This window comes from Cebidichthys violaceus, unplaced genomic scaffold (genome assembly GCF_023349555.1).
Source record: "Cebidichthys violaceus isolate CVI_PGR_0920_01 unplaced genomic scaffold, fCebVio1.0.p SCAF_8, whole genome shotgun sequence".
In the NCBI taxonomy this organism is placed as follows: domain Eukaryota; kingdom Metazoa; phylum Chordata; class Actinopteri; order Perciformes; family Stichaeidae; genus Cebidichthys; species Cebidichthys violaceus.
Window position 1 is genome coordinate 17,893,583 of NW_027176964.1, and position 20,489 is coordinate 17,914,071.

Here is a 20,489-nt window from a genome sequence, read left to right on the forward strand (position 1 = left end):
AACACTTCAATCGCCATATCATTGACCATCAAGGATAAAGAGGATGAGTTATATCACCGAGAGGGTGATTATTGTGTCAGCAGAGGCAAACTGTGACTGTATTAGTGTCTTTTGATACTTCCACGTCTTCTGTAAAAGCCAACAGACAGAGGATAACAGAAACACATCAGATACAAAGCACAAAGAGAGAGTGATTCCACCTTGTGTGTTTGAAGGTGGAGTAGTTTTCAAAAAGCACAGCTTGTAGGAATCACAAGGTGAACGCTCTCAAGGATTGAAAAACAAAATGGCTCTCCTTTAGGCGGAAAGAGGAGAAAGTCATATTATTCAGTGTGTTGAGTCACTTCAGGAAGAGGGTGCTTCAGAGAACACTTGAAACAGGGGGGGGCACTACAGATAGACCTTCATAAGAAACGGTTGAAACATGATTTAATATTTTGAGTTAATTTAGTTGCAAGATTAACCGGATTACTTTCTCCCAAATGCTTGAATTAATGCGTAGCAGATTTTAAGGTGACAGTAAAACTGTTGACTATCTATATTAAATATAGATTACAAGCAGAGAAGCACTGGCTGAAGTCTTCTTGTTTGTTGCTGGAGATGAATTTGACGATTTGGTTTCCAGTTGCTTTAACTGAACATATGCAGGTCTTATTTCAATGTAGAAATCCAAATATTAGCGTGTAAAGTGGCTCCAACTGTTCCTAAGTTTTTGGTGACGCCGTTCTCGTAAATCACTGACAACACGGATCGCCTACTTATCCATTTGGCTTCATAACCTTCACACATAAAGGAGCCTCAGCGATAATGTAAAAGGTGTAAAAAACATAAACAGAGTGCTGCTCTAACTCGGGATCATTTGCAGCTTGAGCGGGTGCACCGTTAAAACCCATCTGTCTGCAGGCAAACGCGGCGCCGGCCCATCTGGGTTCCCTTTGCTATCCGAGACCTTGGGAGCATTGAAGGTTAATGTCCCCTTATTAGGCAAAGCCATCAGACCCCGGAACGGCTCCCCCTAATGTCTGAGGTCTGCATGTTAAGGAATGCCTTACACCGGTTAAGTAGGGGTTCGCCATCGTGCACCTGTCCTCCGTTTATCCTTTATTAATAATGGGGAGGCTGCTGCAGGGTTTGCTCACACGCCGACGAGCAGAACCGACGGACTTAAAATCCTCATTAGGGCTTGAATGTAAAGGCGCCGTTTCCAGATTCCTTTGGCTGAGCAGAGCAACAGAAATGATTGCAATTCACTGATGCACAATGTGTGCTGTTGAACACGTATTGAACTGATGACAGGGTGAGCGCCTGATTGAATACTGCTTATTGTTGGCTAAGGGTGGCCGATTAAAAACAGAATAAATCATTAAAGAGCAAATAACAATAAGAGACAGGAAGTAAAATAGATGATGGATGGAGTACGGGAGCAACAGAGCAGTCTGTCTCTGTTGAGTTCTCATAGAAGGTATTCCAGCTCATGAAGGTGAAGAGAGTCAAAGGAGTGATGAATGGACACGCCTCCACACACAGCCTGTGATTCATGGGCTGATCGTTGGTTGTACCATGAAACCAGCCAGTGTCAGACATGTGGGTCCTTGTGTTGGTAATGAGTGTCAACCCCGTCTGCTACCAAGTAACATTCACAACTAAACTGAGTTCAGTCTGACTTTTAAAAAGGGTTCAAGTTGCTACATTGTCTCATTTACAAAGATGTGACATTTGTGTTTGATTTTATTAATTAAGGCACCTTGATGGAGCGAAGCAGAGTAATCAGAGTAATCAGAGTAATCAGAGTGCTTCCAACCAACTAGTTTGAACAACTGACTACAACTACAGGAGACACATCTGACCCACATGGAGAGCTCCAGGACGAGCTCTTCTCTCTGGCGGGAAAAAGGACGTTTCATAACCATGGCTTCGGATCCGGAACCGGACCGTTGACAAACCCGTTGCCCTGATCTTTCCTTTCCTTACGAATTGTACGAATGGGGAGAAAATAGTTCTGCACACTAGTAGGTGTGATTGTCGGTTTCTGAAAACAAGTTCAACGCGGCCTCCTGCTTCTTGGGTGCTTCTGCACAGTGAGGAGAGTACGTCTACATTTAGAAATGGATGAAACGGCACACAGCCCAGGCTGCTTCCTCTGCACTGAGGAAATCATTCTTGTGGCTGGCTTGCGATAAAAACAGTGACATTTAAATGACTCTGTTGTTTCTGGGGAAACAGATTGATTTTGTTTTGGAGCTACTTATGCAGTTTGAATCAAAGATGTCAACCTTGCTCACATAACAGACGTCTCTTTAAAACAAATGCCAGCGTCGTCCTGGTGTTGGTGCTTAAGACTCGAATGTAAAACACGCGTGGAATCGGTCAAATCTCCATATCACAGAACTCAGTGTTTCCTGACAGTGATTTCTCACATCCTTCATCCAACTAGCCTCCGATGTGTAGCGACAGACAACGCCTCCATCGTGGTGGATGACAGTGGAAGTGAACCGACGAAGTTCTTCTGTCACAATGTCCTTGAGCGACCTCCAGCGGTTCTGCTGGAGCGGCTCAGCGGCCGGCGGTAGAAAGGCCGTGGTTCTTAATGGGCAGCTTCTGGCGGGCGGCCGTTTCCTCTTGTGACCTTGCCATTGTGAAGCAGGACGTTGCTGTAATGAGCATATGTGCTCTGTAAGCCCTCTCCACAGGTGAATGAACAGTGAGAGGGTTTTTCCCCTCAGGTGGAAGCAGCTTGAAAATAGCTTGCCGGACATCAACGCCCCCACCTCGGTGATAGCCTGAATCCATTATCCACTTCTGATCTCTGGCGGGAGTCGGGGAGGAGGCTCATCTTCAAACAGCTATGCTAAAGGCACGGTGGCCTCCTGAGGTGTTTGTTTCAGCTGAGAGCAGCCGGATTTGACCCGGAGGATGAGACAGTGCCTACTCACGCAAGACAAGAAGTTGAAGGAGGCCACGGAGGTCCTGAGGCTTCACCGCGGTGGTTTCCACTGAAGGGTGGATCGGTTGAAGGGAGATCATGTTCTGTTCCCACTCTGTGTTCTGTTGAGAGAACTGGTGAGTCATCGAGGGTGAAAGGCACCAGAGTGAGGAACCTAAGATTCCCAGGGATGGGACTAACACATGAACAATGTGAATGTACGCAGTGGTTCTAATGCAACAGAACAGATGCTATTCTTGATCACACTTATATTATGTTTACAAGTTAGTTGCATATTGCTGTGATATGTATTGAATGGATGCACCTTCAACACTTTCCCAGCTCAACATTTGTGTTTTCTCGTAGCCTCGTCTTGGATGCGACACACTCTTGCACCAGGTCAATACGATTTATATAGAGAAAGGAAACAGGAAATACAGGCAGACACACTTCTAGTCGGTCTGAAGTGATGGTGGACAGGGTTTTATAATATGAGGCTGTACATCGTTTGCTTCCTTTGTTGTTTCTGCAGGGTACCTGGTTAACGTTGTGAGTTTGGGCCTCATAAACAGGTCAGGCTCTTGAGTTTGGTATTGATTGTGGTCATGTTCCCAGAATCCTTCACTCCTCACAACCCTCATACAAGCTTGTATTCAGGACTCTGCCTCCGACGCTCTGAGTGGGACTTTATTCATCCTTAAATCACTTCCCTGCTCCTGTGGAGGAGATGTTTCTGATCATGTTATGAAATAGACTGAAGATATTCACATGTAGTCTGAGCCTTGAACCATGAACTGAATCATGATACAGCCTCAGTGAGACTGATCTTATTGCACTCCGACTTGGACTTTAGAATAGAAAGTTAAAAAGAGTTATTAACTATATTCATTGCACAGTTTAAGGCTTTTTTACTTTTCTGTTAGTACTTGTGTTTGTGACTTTGCTCTATTCTTTGAGTGGTTTCTTCGTTAATACAGTAGCTATACTGTGTCTCATACAATCACTGATTCCTGCTTGCTTCCTCTACTTCCTCTTGTTTGGTGGGTAGTACTGGATCTTCTGATCCTGGTACCTCGTTTTCACTTAACCTGACTTGTCATATTGTCGAGAACCAGACGAGAAGCCGCCGTTGGAAATATTCTTGGAAAGGACAACACTTAAAACATCCGTCAATCGAACGCTTAACAAAGCCAGTTGGGAGAGCAGAACATCATGTTTTCCATTGATTAAAAGCGGCCTTTATTCTTCTTCAATAAGGAAATACTCATTACATTACATTACATTACATTACAGTCATTTAGCAGACGCTTTTATCCAAAGCGACTTACAATAAGTGCATCAACATTGGTAATCAAAAGAACTACTAGTCACCAGAAGTCATAAGTACATTTCCTTTTCCAAACAAGCATCTAAGAGCCTGAAGCAGAGCATAACTCAGAGCCAAAGTACAGAAACAAGAAAAACAGTTAGTGCTATAAGTAGTACGAATACAATAAGTGCAACAAGCTAGTATGAAAACAATAAGCACTAAGTGGAAGGCTCAGGGTAGCACTTCCTGAAGAGGTGGGTTTTCAGCCTGCGCCGAAAGATGGGCAGCGACTCTGCTGTCCTGACGTCAGTGGGAAGTTCATTCCACCACTGTGGGGCCAGGACAGAAAACAGACGTGACCGGGTCGATCGGCCGCCAGGACCTCTGAGCGACGGGGCGACCGATCGCCCCGAGGCAGCAGAGCGAAGTGGTCGGGCGGGGGTGTGAGGCTTGACCGTGGCCTGGAGATAGGAAGGAGCTGTTCCTTTCACTGCCCTGTAGGCTAGCACCAGAGTCTTAAACTGGATGCGAGCTCTTACAGGGAGCCAGTGTAGAGAACGGAGAAAGGAAGTTGTGTGGGAGAACTTGGGGCGATTGAACACCAGGCGAGCTGCGGCTTTCTGGACAAGCTCCAGAGGTCTGATGGCCGACGACGGGGCTCCGGCGAGTAGAGAGTGTCAGTAGTCCAGGCGGGAGATGACGAGAGCCTGGATGAGAACCTGCGCCGTCTCGTCAGTCAGGAAGGGACGAATCCTCCTGATGTTGTAGAGCAGGAATCTGCAGGAGCGTGTAACGGATGAAATGTTTGCCGAGAATGACAGTTGGTCATCCAGGGTCACATCCAGGTTCCTCACAGTCCGAGTTGGCGTCACCACGGTATCATCAATGGTGATGGACAGGTCCCGGTGCGGGCAACCCTTCCCCGGGAGGAACACTCTCCAGTTCTGATAGAACGAATGCTATTGTAGCATCTATGCTAACCTGTTCAGGAGCTAAGTTCAAACAGTGGTCTCACACACGCTTAAGCCACGCCCCACATCGCGATAATCCGTCTGCTGTGTGAGTCGTCTTCAGGGACAGCACATATATGTAGTTGATGATGATGATGAAAAAGTAAAGTTATTAAATCAGAAACACAGTAGTAGATCCCAGAGGTCTTCCTGGTAAACTAGTAATTAATGTGAATCGTGAACCTTTGTCAACGCTAGAACACATGCTCATAAAGTCACAAGCAAACCACACACACACACACACACACACACACACACACACACACACACACACACACTCACTGACACTGACAATAATTATCGAAGGCACCAGACAGATTTGCATAATCAGGTTGGGATTGTGAAATAAGCCTCGCAGTCAGTGTAGACATTTGACGCTCTGTATGAACAGGCTGTCGGGCTCCGGATGCTTCTGCTGAGCTTCACGTTCAGCGTGTTAACAGAATCAACTTAGCGACATTTCACAGGGACCGGAATAACAGCACCTCTTAGTCCTGTGGAACACTGTGTGTGTGTGTGTGTGTGTGTGTGTGTGTGTGTGTGTGTGTGTGTGTGTGATGTAGCGTGAGCTGCGCTTTTTGACGACTTAACGACTGCAAATATGCAACTTGCGTAATGAAAGCAACATTTTCCCTAATGTGTGCAAACAAATCAAGTCATTGCTCAACAAAGAGGAGCCGTAACCAGCCTGTTTGTGGATTCCTAAACCCCACAAGGATTCTTCGCTGGCTGGTGTGATCCTCAGTCTGGCTTTCAAACCTCCTCTCCGCCTTCTACTTCAAGACGAGGCTTTTATGCCCCCTCACCAACCTCCAACGGGAGGGAAACCGGCGCTGCTAGTTGAGATTGATCTTCTTTATGACTCGGTGGAGGCTGACGGTACGACGCCGGAGCATTTCTCTCCTCGTGTCACGATCACCCTCCAGAGGCCAATGAGAGCACAGCCCTGATAGCACTGCTCCCCCCGACGTGTTGTGTCACGTCGGTTGAATGATTCCCGCTTCTCGCTGAGGCGATGGCTTTGAGAATGAAACGCCGTGGGGATGTTTGAGACGTCTAAATCCCTCACACACGTTGAGAGTTTGCGTGTGTGTGTGTGTGTGTGTGTGTGTGTGTGTGTGTGTGTGTGTGTGTGTGATATTGACATGAAAGGCTTTACTGAGGCACGCTTCAGTTTCATTCAGGCCGATGCCACACCGGTGAAAGAGTACGTTGTCCTTTGTGGGTTTCAGTTGCTCAAAGTTACGATCCCTCAGTTTAGGACCCCCCCCAGCAGCACTGCCTGACAGTGGAGGGAATTGGGCTGTCATCTGGTCCATTTGTATTCCACTGAAAGCTGCAGCTCAGTGACCTGGTGAAGAATTTGAATGAGAGCTATTGGTACACAGTGTCCTCTGGGTACTTGTAACTTTTGATGTGATTATAGTGACTAGCAAGCATTTTGTTTGTAGAAAAATGAAACAATGTAGATTCCACGTCTACAGTGAACGTCAGTCTTTGTGAGCACTGCTGTCTGCTCAGGTGTCTTTTTAGCTCAGAGGTGCCGAAGTCCAAAACATGCTACGTCCCACACAGATGTGCTCTGAAAGGGATCGCACTCCTCAAGGACAGTACTGTGACTCACTACGGGCGGTCTGAGCAGAACCAGAGATGTCTTCTACCTAGTCTCCACCACTATTGTGATAGTGGTGTAAAAACAGGTGCTGGTAGTGGCTAATGTAGCTTCTAGCAGTGCTGAGGACAACAAATATAAGATATGAACTCAGGGTCATGGATATAGAACTAGAGAGACGGAAGCATGCTGATGTTTGCAGCCTTTAAAAGTGGAAACAGGCTAAAGCTGCTGCGTCTTAATCCATCATAAAGCAAACACTCGGGATGTAATAAACGCATCAATACGACCACATCTTTACTGCACACGCTGCTCTGTGGAAAGCATGAACTCTTCCTCCCACCAACAACCTCTATTCATGTTCTCCATGTAAGTGCACTGACCACGTTCTGCATTTGGAGCGTGGTGTTCTAAAAATACAACGCTCAAATTGAGGCCAGCACTTGATCCATGACTGAAAAAGAGTCGGTCAGGTCACATTCAGAGGCACACTGATGTAGAGAAGCTGAAGTTTGTGCTGCTCTAGATGTGGATTCAACGCACCAAAACAAAGTTGTATCAAATGTAAAACGAGTGGATTTATAAAAAGAGCATCACTACACAAGTCACTTCCTTTACTCTACCCTGTTCTTCTGTCTAATGAACGTGATTAAACACAGCTGTTGATGTTGGATGAGTCTCCCAAAGCCTCCGCCTCTGCAGGGATAGATGCATCTTTAATCATAGTCTGTTCATAATAAATAGTTCAGTGTATACAGTAGTTGCTTATGAGTTTATGAGTTAAGCCCAAGTCAAGCGCGGACAGCGCTCTCGTCCTCTTCAAGGATTTTCAACTAATTATGGAAGATGTGTCTGGAAAATCTGAAAGTCTTTAGGGGATTATGAGCTAATCCCAAAACAAAAAGCTGATTTATTGAGGAGCCGATGTAATTAAGTATTGTGAGGAATCACTGAAAAACAAGTTTCTACTCTTTAAGCTGACAGGATTCACAGATACAGATGTGTAATAATGACTCTGATCATTTACACTGTTCAGCATGAAACAAAATGATATATATATATATATATATATATATATATATATATATATATATATATATATATATATATATATATATATATATATATATATATATATATATATATGTCATGTTTTATTGTTTTGTTCAGGTGTTTTGATGTGTGACAATGGACGCTTTTAACATTTACACACTTTAGCTTTGTCTATAAATAAATACAAAATAAAAACATATGAATGATAAAAATGGATGCATGGTCAGTAAAGTGTGTTTAAAGTATTGAGTCAGTGTTTGAGCGACCTTCTCTGAGTCTAGTTCTGGTAACAGTGGCTCTGCAGAGAGACTGCCGCTAACTATTGTGTGAGCAGCAGTTGTGACGGATGGTGCGTTTAATGTGGCACCGACACTTTGAAGTGATGGAGATAGCGGCTCACTCGACAGCTCTGGACCCTCTGTTTTCCGCTCCGTCTCCCCCAGACGCCGTCACTGTGGAATCGAGGGGGGGGGGGGGGGGGCGTCGCAACGCTCGCCTGCAGACATCCCAACTCCAACCTTATTGTCTGTCATGTTTGCAGCAGAGTTAAAGGAGCGGGGGGGAGGAGGGCGATTATTGAAGTTGTTGTTGCGAGGAGTCATGTGGGATTTAATGAGGATGTGAGATGTGACTGGCAGACAGACAGGGCCGCTGAGCAGAGAGCGGAATAAAGGAGGCTTCTTAAGAGAAAGATGTTCAGGCAGCGGTGTTCAGGCGGTTGTAAAACCCATCAATTCTAATTCCATCTATGACAGTGACGCTGACAGTGAGCGTATGCAGGGGTTAGAGCTGATTTGTGTAAATGTCACTGAATGTTTTAATTAGACGCAGCATAAAAAACATAGAAGAAGAAGAAACTGAAAGAGAGACGTAATGTGTTTGTTCAAAGCACACAGGGATGAGAGTGTGTGGTGCTGCAATATAATACGATTCAATAAGCACAAACATCAGGCTGGCAACCAAATATGTACACTTGAAGATTAACATTATCCCCACAAAGAAAGGTGAACGTTATTACGACGAGACGAGCTCAGAATCACATCAGACAGAACTCCAGCTCCACCGAGGCCTCCATGTGATCCAACGCTGTCAGAACATCAGTGGACACACTAGTGTTGAAGCATGAGAAGGAAACAGGAAGGAAATGTTTTGATATCTGTGTTGTTTAAATGGCGTCCCTTTAGCGCTGCAGGATGAGTCCTAAAACCCGGAAAAGCAGCATGTCTGGTTCTGTTCTGATGCCTGAAATAAGGTCCCTGCTTCACAAGTTCTGATGTGTTCAAGAACTACTCAGTGGAATGAATGAGCGAGAGGTGAATTATAACAGTCCTGATGTGTTGGAATAGTGTCGGGAAGTTAAACAGGTCATGAATCTAAGCTGTTCACGCGTCATTAAAACTAATAATGCCCCCCCCCAAAAAAATATGTAATCAAAGCAAGCATTTAATAAAAACAACACAGTCTTTTTATGCAAACAACCACTAGAAGATGACAATAACAGAACAACATGATAACATTTAGAACATGTGTGTGTGTGTGTGTGTGTGTGTGTGTGTGTGTGCACGTATAGCACATCTGTCTGGATTGTCAAACATCTGTAGTTGTGACTCGTGTCATTCAGTAGTGAGTGATTCATCACAAACAGCTCATATTTACAGCTTCTTAATAAAGTAAGCTTTTTCTTTTAGCCAATAATCCTCTCAATATCCTTCAAGAGGAGGCGAGCGCTGTCTGTGGGGCTGAACTCATGAATTCATGAACAATTACACACTGGAATGACAGTGGTACAAGGTGTGGTCATAAACCATCATAGTCCTATAATGTCGTAGAACAAGTTATGTTTCGTGTGTTTTCCTTCTGCAGAACCTGTTCAGGCAAAGTGAGGGACATGTTAGAATGTGGATTGGATTAAAATAAGTATTTTTTACGTGAAATAAGTAGTTTGTTGCCTAATTTACGTAGGTGGTGAAAGTTAAGTGTGCAAGTAAAGTAACAAAAGCAAGAAACATGGTGTCTTTGGGTTTCACTGAGGCCTGGAACAGCAGAGTGTCGGTTTGACCCATTCATCCTCTTTAGTTTCTTCTTTAACGTTTGGTTCAAGTGACGGTCAGGCAGTGGACCGTATCTTTTGAGCAGTTGAGTTTGGTCGACTTCTTTCTCCACTTCGCTGTAAATGCCTCTTCAAACCCCGCCCTCTTAAATTAACCCCCCCCGTCCTTGTGAGGAGTTGACTGAACAGGCCTCAGCACAGCCAGTCACTTAGCTGTCGTCTCCGCCTGATGATGTCATGAATCACTAACTCAGCACAGAGATGGAGATTTCAGGGCGGCGCGGTCACCCATTATGGTGGGGGGGGGGAAATGGCCTCTTTATCTGATAGATATGGAGTGAGCCAAATTGTTCATAAATTTGGGCCACAGAGACATAAATGTCAGGAAAGGGAGAAAAACAGACAGACAAATTCTTCCAGCGTGATGACAGCGCTAATGATCACTTCTTAGAATGTGTGAGGAGAGAGAGAGAGAAACAGAGAGAGAGAGAAACAGAGAGAGAGAGAGAGAGAGAGATGGAGAGAGAGAGAGTGAAGCCGAGTGGAATAATGTGCGGGGAGTGTTAAAAAGGACGAGGAATCGGGGGGGAGGTGGTGGGTGGATGTGTATGGATGTGTATGTGCCGCTCTGTGTTAATCACTGATGGAGGGAAAAAGGAAGACGGATGAAGACGGAGGCATTGATCCCACCAGCTAATGGTCACATTGACTCACTGCGCGTCTCTGTGCTGAGGAAGAAACAGCAACTTTAAAACAGAAGACATGGAGTGTTCTAATGAGACGACTCTGATACCCAGAAGAGGGTTTGAGATGAGGCTACCTGGCATCTCGGCAGCCATGTTAAAACAAAGGAGCTGTGGAGAACGGGTCGTGTTTCCATATTTACAGGAGGGAACAATGATGGCGACATTCTGCAATTCATTCCATCCTTTGTGTTCACAGGCACATCACCGCTGCAACCGTTTGATGAAGTTACTAGAAATGATCGGCAACCTGTTCGATGTATTTATAACGTTAAGGTTTATTTACGGCTGCTGCATGTCTCCCATCAAAACAGACACAATACAAATACACTAGTATACGACTTGTAGTCTTCAGGTCTTCAGGTCAAAGCGTGTTGTATACGATGTTCTTAATAACTCTCATCCCGGCTAGAAGGGAGTCGCTCCCATGCAGAGTCTCACTTTCATGACGATCAATCCAACTCATAATGAGAGGTTTTTCTTTTGAGAGTGTGGTTGATCTGATCTTACTGCACAATGGAATAACCTGGGATTAAAAAATGGAGTGTATGGTAGTAATGTGTACTATGTGGTCAGAGGAATACATGCTCACACATCATGTATCTTATACTTCAGCCAACATCCCAAACACATGTTTAAGAAAGGTCCCGGGCTGAAAGGCTTGTATGACTCAAACTGAGTTATTTGCTTCATAAAAACATGGCGCCATTATACAAATTTGCATTGTGCAAAAGCTATATCAATCAAAATACAAAATATGTGTTAACTTCAACGTCAGGAAGTAAAGTGTATAGCTCCTCATTTCATATTCTTCCACTTCTGTACCTCATGATTTCAGCTCAGATCTGAAGCATATTTCGTCTAACAGCAGCTGGAAAAAGACACATTTGTGTTGTGGTGGATCAAAAACATATTCAGCAACTTTCCCGTGGCATGCATTTGGACGTCTGACCTCGAGAATGGAGGCGTTTGTACACTGCTTGCTTTTTTTTTGTCCTTCAAACAATGAACTCTGCACGCTCAGCTCAGTGCAGCTTTTAATGCTTTGTGAAGATCAGTAGAGGTGACATGAAACAAACAGTAAAAGCAGACCATCTGAGGAGAGCAGCCAGCAAACAGAGTGATAAAGTTAATGTCGCCCTACTAATCTAGCCTCAGGTCCGTACTGAGAGTAACAAGAGACGCAGAGACAGACTCCACAGTGGAATCTGTTCACAATCAACACATGCAAATGACAAGGTAGTACAGCATGGAAACCATACTTTGGTGTTTAGTTATTACCATTTTACAAAATGTACCAGAACACTGGCAATGAGGAAGACCTTGGGTAGATAGTAAACTCAAAATAGAACATCAGATCCTATCTTACATTTTAATAAATGCGTGTATTTGACATTCTTTCGCCATACTTTCATATCAAGTGAATTCCTGTTTCTCCACCTCGACTTGCTATCGTCCAGAAGAGAATCAGAGGCAGACATAGACGCAGAGAGACGGGCCGTCGTGTCATCTCGGATCACCGGACTCTGTAATAGGCTTGAGTCTCATTAGCCGGGCTCAGCTCGGGGCGGCTTGGCTGCAGATGTTCCTCGCTGTCTCCCTGCCAACAACAGCGCATGGGAATGGGGTTCTCTAGCAGACCCAGAACAATCCTAGAAGGTCTCACTTAGCTGGCTTTGGGAGAAAAAGACACTAATAGGTTTCCAGTTTCCCGGAGGTTTCATACCGATTTCATAATGGATCTCCAATGATCTGAACACGTTCAATGATCTGAACGCTCTTGGCAAACCCAGCGAGAGGTATGAGCTGTGTCTTCTGCACCGCTGTTATTCTCAGTGTAATTTACTCAAATGGTCTTTTTTTATGTAGGAGATTCGGCACACAGACGCACTGAAATATGATTTGATCACTGTTTGAATGTCTCTCTCCGGTTGGTCTGGGGCAGTAGATGTCCATGTGTCTGGTACTACGGAGTAAGTGCTGTTCTGACTAAGGTACCCATCAGGGACAGAACATTTTGAACATTTTCAGAACACCATGAGGCGAGTAAAGCCTGGAACATGTTCTTCTTTTCAAACAATAGCTCAGGGCTCTCACATTTAGAACATGGGGAGTTTTCATTTGAAATAAAAGCTAGAGTTCTCTTACAGCCGGTAAAATAAAAGCACCTTATACACCTATTTGGTATAAAAAGGCAAAAATAATTCATCAAAATTCCACTCCTTCTTGGAAAACCATGTAGATCGGTATTGTTAACATCTAAATTTGTTCTATTTTCTCTTTCTCCACCTTCCCTTTCTGTCCCCCTTGTACTTCCTGCAGATGAATTCAAAGCCCTGCTGAAGCGTTTGCCCACCGACCGGTTCTTGAACGTGTCCACGATCGCCAAGTTCTGGGCGGCCGACTTGTCCCTCCAGAAGCGCTACGCCCAGCTGGAGTCCAGCACCGCCCTGGTCCTCGGCAAAGCCCAGAAGGTCGTCAGGAAACTGTTCACCCTGAGCAAACGCTGCCCCAAACACCCTCGCATCAGTCTGCCCAGAGAGAGGTAACCCACCGACACACTGACGGGAATCAAACCCAACTACACCGGCACTCAGACCTCCACCGAGGCTGCTTCCATAGCTGAAATACAATGGGAGCATCCGCCCCGTGATTCAGATTCGTTCCAAAATGTAATTGAATCTTTCTCGGCCCGTGCTACACACCACGGCTAATGAAAATGTAATCCTGCTGACTAACAAACCAACGAAGAAGACATCATTTATTATTGCTAGGAGTTTTTGTGGCTGCTTTGTGCTGATTCATCACAGCTGTAGGCTCTCTAACAGCCCACTTCAAGTGGGGCACACTGGGGGAAACCCGGAGCATCTATCTGGAAAGAGCTCAGCTTTGAATTTGGCTAAAACCCCCAAAAGTGATACACACGGGAATGGTGGGAAACATGCCAGAGGGGTACACAACTGCTCCCTTTAAGCCAATTTCCATCCAAAGCATGTATTTGTAGATTGCTGGCATTTTGGCTTCAGCTTTGGGCTGTCTCTGCTGTCAACATATTGTACAACATCCTCACTGTGTAAACCAGTGGGCATTATGACAGAGCAGCAGCAACACTGTCTACGTAGCTGTAGCCCGCATGTACCTGAATCATTTGTGGTAAGAATCCAAATTAAGGTGCAACTGCTTATATTTGTTCAGCCATATTTCTGAAATAGTGATTTTAACCCAAACCATGATGTTTCCGAACATTCAAAAAGTTGGGTTTTATTGGGGCCTGAACCAAACCAAAGCAGAGCGCTGTCAGGTCATAGAACTAGTTTGTGTCCACCTTGTTTTGGGAGACACAGGTGGAAGTGCATCCTGTCAGCAGGACAACAAGAGAGAATGTGCTTGAGGCTCTGAGTTATACTCAGCTTCAGGCTCTTAGATGCTTGTTTGGAAAAGGAAATGTACTTATGACTTCTGGTGACTAGTAGTTCTTTTGATTACCAATGTTGATGCGCTTATTGTAAGTCGCTTTGGATAAAAGCGTCTGCTAAATGACTGTAATGTAATGTAATGTAATGTAATGTACAAACTAAACTTACACCATCAGCGTTCAGTTCCTCTCGATACCGGTCAACATGTTTTCAATGCACAGACCTGCAGGTGTTTGGAAACGTACCACTGCAGCTGCACTGACAAAGAGAACCAGAACGAGCAAGGCTGTTGTTGAAACCACCATCTACTAATAATTTGAAAGGCTGACTGACTTCCTTTGCCGGAGTCAATTCTACAGCCGCGGTTGACTCATCTGAACAAAAACACCCTCGCAAGCTTCACTCAGCCGTCACTCCGTGGCAGTTTTGTTGCCGCGCCGACGGGGAAATTGAAAAAGCAGGTGAGACGAGGGAGGACGAAGAGTAAGAGAGATGTGACGGCGGGCTGGAGACTAAGAGAGGGATGAAGGGTCTAGTTACCGGTCGGTGGAGGCATTTGTGTGGTAAGGTACGCGGTATGGTGGCACGCTGTAATCAAGTCCTCTCCTGGACTGACAGCCCGGCATTCGCTTACAGCCAACTTCAATGTCCCTGACAGTCCTTTCCTCTTCCCGCACTCTACCTCACGTCGTGTCTTCAGTCACCTTTCTGTCGTCTCTCTCTCTCTCTCTCTGTCTGTCTCTCTCTCTCTCCCCCCCTCTCTCTCTCTTTCCCCCCCGTCACTCCCGAGTCCTAACACAGACCGTACAAGGCGTTATCAGGGCCCGCCATAGCTCCACCGTTTTCTACTGCACAAACCCATTTGTTTTATCATCATTCTTTTTTTTCTATTTACATAGGCCTGAGGGGGGGAATTGCTGGAGCATTTGGGCAATGTTGTGTGTGATTTCCTGAACTTAGCCCGGGGATAGAATCTCTCTGCAGAGCCAATTTCCAGTCTGAACTTGTTGCTGCTGTTACCGTGCCAAAGTGAATGGTAATTTATGTATGTCTGCATTTTCATCTCTCGCTGCAGTCATGCCAAACACTCACCCTTCTATAAACGGAAAAAAAGGTGTCAAATTGGATAAACAATCCAATTTTGAAGTAATACAGACTGCAAATTACATTCCCCCTATAGAACATGTGACGCAGACGGTGTGAACATCAGTGTGGTCTATAGGGAAATCCTCCTTTAACCTTAGAACACCAACGTCACAGAAGTAACCCATCACTAACGTTGATGTAATGTACTTCTCATCAAAATATATTAAAGTACAACAATACATGGCAAATTAAAGTACTCTTCTTTTATAACATCTTATAAAACAAAACAAAGTATCACTGGGGGGGGGGGGGCTATAAAAAGGGCTATAAAAAGGCTCTAAAATTAGTGAAAAATTAGGGAATCGTTAACGAAACATTCTTAGAAAATTAAATAAATTATTATTAATTGTATAAATTGTTCTTCGGTCACCCGGTCCTGGGACATGAAAACAGTCTCACTGTGTGTAATATCAACCGAAATAGTGTTTATTCTCAATCACTAACGTCGGGTCACTCGATCACGTGACCTGTTGAATAAACCGGGGGTGGGAGCAGGAAACACCTTCCATGACGTCAGTGAGCAAACCGAAGCTACCCAGAGACCCACGCAACCCAGACAGCAGAACACAATGACGACCACCTGAACACAAGCGCACGGGTGACAATCACCCGACCTCAGTGTTCTCGGGTTAAGACTGTGTTTTCATCTAACGTTGGTTTAACTAAGTTTATACGGCGGGGTGAGAGAATGGAAGTAATGGCATGTAAAATGGGGGACGGGCGCCACCCCTCCATAACAGTGAAATATTAACAACTTATTAACAAATGAGTGAGGAACAAAATGATGAAAGATTTAAAATACCAAAACAAAAACAACTCAAAGAAATGCAGTGGTTACTGGTTACTGGTGATTTCCATGTTATCCACGGATTCACTGTGACATGACGACACTAAAGAACAAGTTATCAGACTTTTTGTCATTAAAACAGATTGGATTGTTTTTCTGTTGCGACATGAATTTCATTAGAATTCGATTAAAGGAGTGACTGGGTGCATTGTGTTTCAGGGTCTCTCTTTTCAAACGGAGACACAATCTCAATGCCAAATACAGAAGAAAAAAAAAAGACATTTCCAATCACAGCTTGGAGACGGAACCAAGAACATCTGTTTTTACAGCTTCCTGGAGCACAATTCATCCCTTAAACATCTAATCACAGATCATCTAACTGAGTATACAGCTATACATACTTTATACAGGTTATGGCTTCATTCAGGGATCTCTTCACAGCCAGTATATACAGTCTAATGTTTAAAGCAAGCAAAAGACGGTGCACCGTACTGTCGTCTTTAGCCTGTCCTTTAAACAACACGCTGACGATTTCATATGAGTGAGCTTTATATTTTAATAATAGATGGACCCAGGCTAGCCGTTTCCTCCTCTGTCCAGACATATGATTGGTATCGAACTGTTCATTTAATTTCAGAAAGAAGGGAAACTATTACTTCAAGTTTAGCCACACAGGTTGTTGTCAACTAACAGCAGCTCTTCATGTTTCTGGCTCTGGCACAGGAAGATGATTTCCACATCTCTCTACAGTTGCAGTGCCTTCAACCCATAGACTGTAATAAGAACAGGATGTAGTCATTGTGGACCTCGAGTCTCTGAGTTAGGCGTTTTGGCCGTCGCCATCTTGGTTTGTACAGAGATAACAAATCAAGTGAGAAGTATTCATTTTCTCACAGACTTCTATACAATCAGACTTCTTTTTGCAACCAGAGAAGTCGCCCCCCGATGGCCAGTAGAGAGAATGCAAGTGTGAAGCACTTGTGCATTGGCTTCACCTTTCAGAACCGGAGGTTGCCACCTGCTACAACCTCCAGACCACCAGGGCGCCGTAACATCCCTCTTCTGAATCCTGCCTGCTGGTATGGCTGGAAAGAGTCCTAGTTGTAGGGCAGCAATTCATAGACCTGGAACCAGGCTAGGGTGCGGTTGGAGATCGGGGAGACATTTCAGTAGCAGTGCACACAGCCAGTTACTCCCACACCTCTGTGACACACACACACACACACACACACACACACACACACACACACACAATGTAGTTAACGGCTCGGACAAGCCACACATATAACTTGTTAATAGTCTCAGTTAAGGGATATAATATTGAACCGCTAGAGTTTAAAACTGGCACTGACAGGGCAGTGAAACACTTATTGTCAGCCTGGTGTACTGTCTCCTTGAATGTACTGTGCTGCATACACAGTACATTATTGTGTATACAGCACAGTAATGTACTATGCTGTATACACAGTACATTACCCTGTTATTTCCCCCCCCCCCTCTGCAGGCCTGTTGGGTTTTGGTTGAGCAGGGCTCAGTCTCTGCTCTACTGCAACGAGCACGGTGTGCAGGGCTCCTTCTCCGAGGAGGTGAAGAGCTGTAGCTGCCCCGTGGAGCAGCCTACCTGCCAGGGAGCCGTTCCCTGCGTCGTGGGCACCTCCTCCACCTCCTGCTCGTCCTGCGCCGCCGACAACACGACCCGCTGCGGAGCCTGTCACCACGGCAACCTCCTCCATCTAGGCTCCTGCCGGCCGAGCATCGCCGCCTCCCTGGACCACTACCTGAACTTTGACTTGGACATGCCGGATGCTGAGGTTCTCAAAGCTTCTAATATGTGTTCCTTAGGTCCTCAAACGTCTGAGCTTTCAACCATACAGTACCTCTGATTACACTAAAGACCGCGGCACAAAATGATACTAGTTTGTCTGTGCCTCGACACAAACCTATAACTCTAAACACACTCAAACAACACAAGTTACAAAGAAAAGCAATGGCTGTGTACAATGTCAGTAACTTCAGGCAAGTAAAGCTTGAAGTTTAACAGAGTTTCAAATATAGATCTGCAGCGTTTTCACACACACACACACACACACACACACACACACACACACACACACACACACACACACACACACACACACAATGTGTAAGGATGCTGTACAAGCCATAGTCCAGTTTGGTTAGTCCGATTGAGAGTGAAGTCAGTACTGGTACTTTACAGTTTACTTTACTATGGTTTTCATAGTGCAAAAATGAATTACTCTTGTGGTTTTGGTCCACTCAACAATACGGTTACTGCATGACAACCGCACCGGAGTTCCATTAACAGAGACTAAATGTTGGCTCGTGAAAGCATACTTAGTGATCTGTCTATTATTATCTGTCTACCTGTGAGAGTGAATGTGAGCTCACGTTTCTAAACTCTCTCTCCAGGCGAAGTACCTGCTTCAGCGTCTGGACAGCAGAATCGAGGTGCACGCCATTTACATCAGCAACGACGTCCGCCTGGGGAGTTGGTTCAACCCCGCCTGGAGGAAGAGAATGTTGCTGACGCTCAAGAGTAACAAAAATAAGTCCAACCTCATCCACATGCTGATGGGCATTTCTTTCCAGATATGCTTGACTAAGAATTCGACGCTGGAGCCCGTGCCTGCGATTTATGTCAATCCTTTTGGGGGAAGTCACTCAGAGAGCTGGTTCATGCCAGTGAACCAGCCTGACTTCCCTGACTGGGAGAGAACTCGACTGGACGCCGTCGTCACGGCACAGTGTTACAACTGGACACTGACCATGGGCAACCAATGGAAGTCCTTCTTTGAAACGGTGCACATCTACCTGCGAAGCCGCATACTCACAGATGATCCGACAGTGAACGAAACTCTCTTCTATGAGCCGTTGGACCTGGACGACCAGACGTCCAACCTCGGGTACATGAAGATCAACACGCTAAAAGTGTTCGGATACAGCCTGCACTTTGACCCCGAGGGCATCAAGGACCTCATCCTCCAGCTGGACTACCCTTACACGCAGGGTACGCAGGACGCCGCCTTTCTGATGTTGTTGGAGATGAGGGACCGGATTAACCGGCTGTCTCCGCCAGCGCCGCAGCCCCTGGACCTGTTCTCTTGTCTGTTGCGTCACCGGCTCAAGCTGTCCGCCGGAGAGGTGGCACGCATCAAGGACTCTCTGCAGATCTTCAACTCCAAGCTTCCCAATGCCTCTCCTGAACCTGAGCTGGCCCAGCTTTGCAGCTAGCTAGCTTAGCATACGGGTGAGGTTCCGGAAGTGATGCTGGAAAGTGGAGTTGCTGCTGGACTGAACAAGGGAGGTTCAACAGAATTATCCACTTGGACCCAAAGCCTCTGGATTAATAGAACATCCACCTCTGAAGGCTGATTGCGGGGCTTTTCTTACAGTTACACTTGGCAGGATTTCTGTTGTCATATTTCTGTCAGAAATTGCTACCAGAGCCCTTTGATGAACAGTGGAGCGATGCTGTGGACATTTGAGAGAACAGCTGATACTTGGACTCTTTCAGAAGCTCTACTGTACAAGCCTGGAGGCTTACTTTTGCTATTACTGCCCAGCTTTTGGCAAACTGTACGACTGGATTAAGTTAAGAGACTCCCACACACAGACAGTTTTCTTTTTATTTAGAACCTCAGAGAGCCGACGTCATTAAGTATACCTAAGACATCTGCCTTGCAAAGATAAAGGTGGTTTTGATATGTAAAGAAGAACTCTTAAGTGGTCTTCAAAACGAGTAAATGGAAGAGAAGATTCCCCTTTTCTATCCCTATTTTCTTTGGCTACAGAACAATCTCGTGGGAAGGGGAAACACGGGATAATATTATAAATGTGGTGAATGACTTATGTTATGCTTAACAGTTTAAAATTTGATAATCCTGAACCCTGTTACTGTCTTTGAATATTTCTTTTTAATCCCTGCTTTCCATTTTCTCTGGCATTTGAAAACGTGTACGTACAGTATCTATGCTTAACATCCGAGTGAGAAGCCCGTTAGTGATGTTCTGTCCTTGGTGGCGTGTCTATACCAAAAGAAGGTGAACACATTGGCAAACTATCGTAAGTGTTGAGTTATTTTTTTGAGAGGCGAAAATCGTCAAGAACTCTTCTGATGTGGAAACGAAAAGGTCTGAGGAAACAGCGCTGTAAATAACGCTCCATCTAACCCGGGTGTGGACAAGTGCACATTGCTTTTTAGATAACTGAGTGCAAAGACCAAAAAAATGTTTATAACAAAAACAAACTCATGCCTTATATGGAGAGTCAATGTAAAGATAAGAAGCACATTTAGTTTCTGTGTTTGGTTTCCCAGCCGAGGCTGTATTTTGCTTTTTATATTTCAATATTTCTACCAAGACAGAACAACGGACACGTTCTCCAGAACATGTGGTAACGTAGCTTTTTTTCCATGTAAAT

The 20,489-nt window shown here is 45.0% G+C and overlaps 1 protein-coding gene across 1 annotated transcript in view; it reads left to right on the forward strand.

Moving 5' to 3' along the window:
• Positions 1-20,489, forward strand: part of brinp2 (bone morphogenetic protein/retinoic acid inducible neural-specific 2) — a 168,586-nt gene that overhangs the window by 147,958 nt on the left and 139 nt on the right. The window contains exons 7-9 of the mRNA XM_068738211.1: positions 13,023-13,245; positions 17,554-17,860; positions 18,480-20,489. The exon at positions 18,480-20,489 is cut by the window's right edge and continues 139 nt beyond it. Of these exons, the coding sequence (XP_068594312.1) occupies positions 13,023-13,245; positions 17,554-17,860; positions 18,480-19,301 (1,352 nt within the window). The 3' untranslated portion in view covers positions 19,302-20,489. The remainder of the gene's footprint in view (positions 1-13,022; positions 13,246-17,553; positions 17,861-18,479) is intronic.